General features: G+C 41.2%; 1 protein-coding gene across 1 annotated transcript; it reads left to right on the forward strand.

The window, feature by feature from the left end:
• Window positions 1–16: 16 nt before the first annotated feature.
• LOC143300180 (uncharacterized) lies at window positions 17–5,773 on the forward strand. The gene is made up of 5 exons (XM_076613738.1): window positions 17–98; window positions 1,817–1,917; window positions 2,492–2,631; window positions 2,930–3,067; window positions 4,559–5,773. Exons 1-5 carry the CDS (start codon window positions 61–63, stop codon window positions 5,039–5,041), a joined length of 900 nt encoding a protein of 299 aa, XP_076469853.1. The 5' UTR covers window positions 17–60; the 3' UTR covers window positions 5,042–5,773.
• The last annotated feature ends 1,119 nt before the right edge of the window (window positions 5,774–6,892 follow it).

Below are 6,892 nucleotides of genomic sequence, written 5' to 3' on the forward strand. Positions count from 1 at the left end.
AAATGCAGGAGAATAATGTCCCCTCACATCGCTGCTCACTAAAAACATTGCAGAAGCAGAATGACCACATCCTTCCAACGTCTGCAGCGTTTATTGAGGTTTGGTTGACATGCAAACGATATCAAAGAGAACAAAATTCATTGTTGAAGAACCGAGTAATTGAAAGCAAGTCTGTCATTTTTTGTTGATCTGTAACTGAATGTGCAAGACTGATAATCGAGAAGTTGTGTTCATGACCTCAAAACTGACTTGAAAAGTTTCATGTTTCGTGTTGTACCATCGCCTGTAATGAACAGTATTCGATGAAAAAAAAGGACCCTATATAAAGCACGTTCATTAAGCAATGCAGTTGTGAACAGAATAGGATTTAAGTGCTGGAAGACTTTTGTTTGGCAAGCAGGCTAAATTTAGAAAGTAACCAATCGCGTCGTTTGCACAGAGCACACCCATTAAGGCCATAGTAGCTCACGTTACCAGGTTCCCTTCCTTCCATTGAGTGATCACAGTCAAGACCTGACTATTTTATCACTGAATATCACTGTACTGAAACTGAGGTTACGCGCAGCAGTGAAAGTATGACGTTTGGTTAAAAAAAAAAAAAAGCAAAAAAAAAAGCATAGTATCATTGCTCAACAACAACAAAAAAAGAAAAAAGAAAAAAAAAGTCTACTTCCTTAGGTTTACTACTAGACCAATGTCCCATTTTCTTCCATTGCTAAATGACAGTGTCATCTCCACTTTCATGATTTGATGACAAAGGCTTATCGTAGATCATAGATGACAACTGCAAATTGCATCCGTTTCCGGGCATATTCATCCCACCACATTCCTTGAGAACAAAAAAACAAATACCAATCTATTAAATGATGTATATGTAAGGGGCATAAAAAGCCAAAAATGGATAAGTTGTATATAACAACGCCCCAAATCCTGATCCTGATCCTGTAAAGAAATATACAATTAATCAGTGTTTATCACTTTATGTTAAGCTTATTGAATGTTGGTCTGACTGAGTCATTGTTGACTACTGTGTAAATGGTTTGCTTTTGATCTTTTTTGCACACTGTAATGATAAGATATAACTGAACACCTCAAATATAAAGTATTATACCAGTCCAATTCTCACTTCCAAATATCAGAATAGCAGGATGGATTTGAGCACAAGACGTGGCAATAATTCAAAGGTGTGTTGTATCATTCCCAGCAATTTGTAACATCAGTTGCTGAGGTCTTATGCTACTCTGGTGGGTAGTTTGAAATTTCTGTTACTGGAAGTATGACTGATGACCCCTTCACTTTATGCCCCACCCCACCACTGTTAGCTTGGTTGATCCACACCTTCTCATCCAGTCCCTCACCCATTCTCCACACATTCTCCATTGCATGAGTGTGTATGTATGTGCTGAATAGAGTAAATGCTATGTGTCTAAATCACCTTGTAGTTTTTAGAGGCAATTAATCAGTGAGAAGAAGAAGAAAGGTTTGAAAGTGCTTTGTATTATTATCTTTTCTCGGCAGCACAGGCAGCATTGTTGTACTGTCTGCTTTGAGTCATGATCGTCAGGTCCAGAGTCATTCTAGTGATATGTTTCCTGTGTCAAGATTCTGGACATATTGAATGTTTTCTGTGACAAAAGTTTGGTGAATATTTCTTTGCCAAGATTCTGATGATATATGAGTTTTTTCTGTGGCAGCTTTTTTTTTTTTTTTTTTTTTTTTAATGAAAGTTTTCTTTTGCAAACTTTTGGTGAATATTAAGTTTGATTGTCTTCTGCAGTAGGATTTCTGTAGCCAGTTTTAATGTTTTCTGTGGCAGGGCATACCCCTCTCTGAACCTGAGAATTGAAGTGGACAAGGATCATCATCAGGCACACATTAATCTTCCAGGTCTGCGGTATGATGACATTGATTTCACAGGTATGATCATGTGAATAGGATGGGGTATACCAGAGTTTCTGTTAGTTGTGATGAGTTTAAAACTGGGGGGAACCCAGGGACTCTTTTTCCATAATTCTTATGGGTCCTATACAACCTTTGACTTGAGTCACTGATGCTGCACCCTCTAATCAAATCTGCATCACTACATACAAACTTACAAAGGCAGGCATACCATCCAGTCATAATCAGTTCCTAGATATTTTTAGATCTTCCCAGGAACCTGCTTGTTGAACATGCATTGCATCATTTCCTTTTTCAAAACAACAGCTAGGGATGTTGATTTATGCATAATCAGAAGCTGTGTTTACATTCTAAATTAAAAGACTGTTAGTCTTGTTGTGAGGGGGATTTACCAAGGTTGCATGCATAATATACTTTTGAGGATTGTGTATGGTATGTCGTACTTGATTATACACATTTCTATGTATATTTTTTAAAATTGTAAATGCCACAAGTTCCCAGTCTGGGAGGTGTGAGTGTCAGTTTGCACTGTTGTTATCATTGTTGTTATTAATATCAAAATTCAGAACTTGGTTTCTGTTGTCTATTTCAGGCCAGCCCAGCATGTGGCGTCTGTTGAATATGATTGGCAGAGCAGAGCATGCCGCCTTTTACAACAGTGACCCTTTCCTCAAGTACACAAAGCTCACCACTCAGGGCATTTCTTCTTCCAGCGCTGAAATAACAATGGAGGTATGGCCCATTTCTGCTCAGTCGTTGTGGATTGTCTCTTTTGTTTTTACCACTATAATAGTCCTTTTGATTACTCATACCATGACCCACTGCTGCAGACTGGTAGGGTTCTGATTTGGACCCCTGCTGGAGTCTATATCAGTAGGTCACAGTAGCTATGTCTGATAAAATGTAATTTTAGGAAACAAAAATCCTTTATTTTGTAATTATTAGATTCTCATTATTTTGATTTATTGTGAGTGAATATATTAAGAACCTTTATCTTCCAATGACGTATGTGTTACTTCCCCATTCCCAGATCGGCAAGCATTTCTACGAGGTGACGACACCAAAGTCTCCGGTGCAGGTGAAGCTGAACATCATCGGCATCTCCAACACCACCTTCACCACCTGCATGTCTGTCATGGTGGGCGGGCGTCTCAAGCCCTCAGTGCAGGTGAATTTTTTCCATTTCAATTTCTCAAGGAGGCATCACTGCATTCAGACAAATCCATATATGCCACATCACATCTGCTAGGCATGCCAGACTGCAGCATAGCCCAATACGTGAAGATCTGGACAGGACTCCCCATCCCCAAGTGGAGGGGAATTGAAACTGAGTCACACCATGAGAGCAAGGCATTGAAGACTGCAATATTTGAAATACTTTAAAAAATATGTATATTGATAATGGAGGAGGATGACAATGCTGCTGTGGAGATCCATTTTAGGTTTTGGACTATATGACAAGGCTGTATTCTACGCTGAAGTCCCAGTCTTCCCATTTAAGCCCATAGCACACTCAACTCTGGGTAGGAGCTAGTCATGGGCCAAAAAAAAACACACCTCTGCTGGGAATTGAACCTGCGTCCTCCCAGCCGAAAGTCTGCAACACTTACCACTTTGTCATGATGGCTGGTTCTTCTGCAGAATTTACCAAAGGACAACACTTAGGTTGTCATGGGTTCTTTTTCAGTGTGCCAAGTGCATGCTGCACACTGGACCTTGGTCCATCATCTCATCCAAAGGACTAGACACTCGGTTTGCTTTTCCAATCACACTGGGGGGGGGGGGGGGGGGGGAGAGCAAGACTGGGATTGAAACCCAGACGCTGTATTGGCAGATACGCACCTTAAACCATTCTGCTTCATTTCTCCTAGAATGTATTGGCAGACAGGTGTCTAAACCATTTTGTCTGATGGGTGCAATAGCTGAGCGGTTATAGCGGTGGACTTCCAGTCTGAGGGTCCTGGGTTCGAATATTGGTAATGGCAACTGGTGGGTAAATTGTGGAGATTTTTCCAATCTCCCAGGTCAACATAATTTATGTGCAGACCTGCTAGTGCCTGAACCCCCTTTGTGTGTATGTGCAAGCAAGATCCTGTAATCCATGTCAGCGTTCGGTAGGTTATGGAAACAAGAACATACCCAGCATACACAACCTTGAAAACAGAGTATGGCTACCTACATGGCGGAGTTAAAAAAGAACAAGTAGTCATTCATGTAAAAGCCCACTCATGTACATACTAGTAAACATGGGATTTGCAGCCTACAAACGAAAAAGAAGAACCATTTTGTCACCTTCCTCCTACACGTTCTCAGGACTGTATTGGCAGATAAGCATCAAAGTCACATCTGTGCAGGCAGCTAGATAGAGGACCCATGTTACTGAAAGGTGACCTGATCATGGGTTTGTTATCCATGAACTACTACTACTTAATGTTTGGTGGTAGGATAGGCCATACTTTCTGCATATCACAGGGGGCATCAGCAGCTATTCTTAGACACCATCTTTTCTGTCTTTATAGCTCAAGGGAATTTTGCACTCTAAATTGACTGGCAGTGAAAGGGTTAACCATTCTGCACCTTAAACCATTCTCCTACCTTCCCCCTACACTGTGTCAGCAGTTAAGTGTCTTAACCACCCTGCCACCTTCCCCACCCCCAGGTGAAGAGCCTGAACGTGCTGCGTCACCGGGAGAGCGGTCTCCTGGAGCAGGTGCCCCAGTGGTGGCGGGACCACTTTTCCAGCTTCCTCCCAGAATTCCCGGAAAAGCCGGCGGTGACCCACCCACCGAATGACTGCGGGCAGACGTTCATCCACCACCTGACAGTGCCGTTCAGCGACACAGACACCAGCGGTTACACCCGCCACCCCTCCTACCTCCGCTACCTCTTCGACAACATGTCCATCGCCTCGCACCGCAACTTCTACGACAAGTTCTCCGCGGACCGCGCCAATGACTACAAGGTGCGTAGACTGTCGATGGTGGCCTACGGGACGAGTCAGTTTGGGGACGGGTTGATGGTGGAGACGTTTGAGAACCTGTCGGAGAAAGACCTTCGGCTTCACTGCTTCATCGGGAAGAACGGTGCGGCGGTGTGGTATGGGTGTGTGGATTTCTTCCCTCCAGACCCCCCTTCCAAGTGACCAGTGTGAGTGATGTGACTTTGTTGTGTGTGGTGCTTACGTTATTAATCGGATGGAGAAAATATGGAGCCGAAGATATATAGGTTGCCTTTTTTGTGGTTTGTTGGTGTGTTTTTTCTGCCGATCCCCCCACCAGATGACCAGTGTGGTGAGTGTACTCTAGACTCTGGTTTTGTGTGTATAAATCGCATGCAGAAAATATAGTTCTGAAGGCTTATTGGGTTTTTTGAGTGTGTCAGTTGGGCAATAAATTGTTTAAGAATTCTTTTATGAATTCTAAGGATAATATTGGTAGCCTTTTTTCATTATTGTTTTAAAGTTTCTGTCAGTCAGATGCAACAAAATTTGAGTCTATTATTTTTTGCTGTTTATATATTTTGCTATTTATATATTTTTATTGTTTTGCTTTTTATTATTTATTTATTTGTTTGTTTGTTAAAAAAAAGAGTGCCTTTTTTATATCGAAAATGAATTTTTCATAAGTTGTTATTGTACCAAGTTGCTGCTAGAATGCCTTACTGTCTTCCTCGCTACACAACACCTTCCCCGAAAACAGAGTATGACTGCTGGCATGGTGGGGGTAAAAACGGTCATACACGTAAAAGCCCACTTGTGAATCTAAGTGAACAGGAGAGTTGCAGTCCACAAAGATGATGATGACTGTGTAATATCCAAGTTGCAAAGGGATATGAAAAAGCAAACAAAAGGAAAGGTGTTGTGGTGGGGGTGGGGGGCGAGGGAGAAGAGAGAGTCAGTCTGTTGGCTGTTTTTTAATTGATTTTTATTTTTATTTTTTTATTTTTATTTTTTACCTTTTTTTTTATATCTTTTTTTTGTATTTTGGGTTGAATGTTATTTTCTTCTCATCACACACAACACATACAACAAACCCCTTCAGTGCCCCAGGCCAGAAATTTATGTTTGTGTCATTGGAGGAATTTTCCTGTCACAGAATCATTAGATTCATGTGAAATTGTCATAAGTGGATAATGTTTTTATATTCCTTTCAGAAAAGTGTGGGTTATATATATCTTAGAAGTCTGCATGCTAGATTAAAAAAAATAAATAAATTACCCTTCATGAACAAAACATCCTTTGGAAAATAGTTGTCACTGAACATGGGTCAGACTTGGCACTGAAATGTTTAACTTGGAATAAATTCAGCGTGGCCTTCAACACCACATCAAGGGAGATTGAGGTGCCATGTGTTTAGCTCCCTTTTTCAGTAAGGGTTGTCTTTATTTTACATTTATGTACATGTATATATAAAAGTGTCAGGGGAAGTGTCTGGGTTTGTAACTTTGTTCCAATGGACCTTTTATTTACCTGTGTGCTAGCTGAATTGGTAGCGTAAGCAGCATTGGCTTGAAGTTATGTACCTTGTGTGTGGAGGGAGTTACCACTCTTTACTATTTGTTATATATATTGTTTAGTTTTGAAAGCGCGGCTTATGGGACAAAAGGGCAGGTGGAAAAAGAGGGAGATTTCCTAGAGTGTTTGTAGAATGTGACTAATACCAAAGATTTTCATGGAAAACTAATATGATATTTCAATATTGCCATACATTTTGACTGTTAGCCAGTACTGAATTGCTGTGTCCATGAGATGGTTGAACAGCCAGAGTGGACAGTGATAATGGTTGGTTAACATTATAATTATTATACTTGAATGTGATCCAAATGTGTGTGTGTGTGTGTGTGTGTGTGTGTGGAGGGAGTGGGAGGTCAAGTGTGGCATTGTGCTGTGTTGTGTGTAAAGGGTGTGGTGTGGTGTGGTGATGGTGTGTGTGTGTGTGTGTGTGTGTGTGGAGGGAGTGGGGGGTCAAGTGTGGCATTGTGCTGTGTCTGTGTG

This window comes from Babylonia areolata, chromosome 26 (assembly GCF_041734735.1).
Source record: "Babylonia areolata isolate BAREFJ2019XMU chromosome 26, ASM4173473v1, whole genome shotgun sequence".
Classification (NCBI taxonomy): domain Eukaryota; kingdom Metazoa; phylum Mollusca; class Gastropoda; order Neogastropoda; family Buccinidae; genus Babylonia; species Babylonia areolata.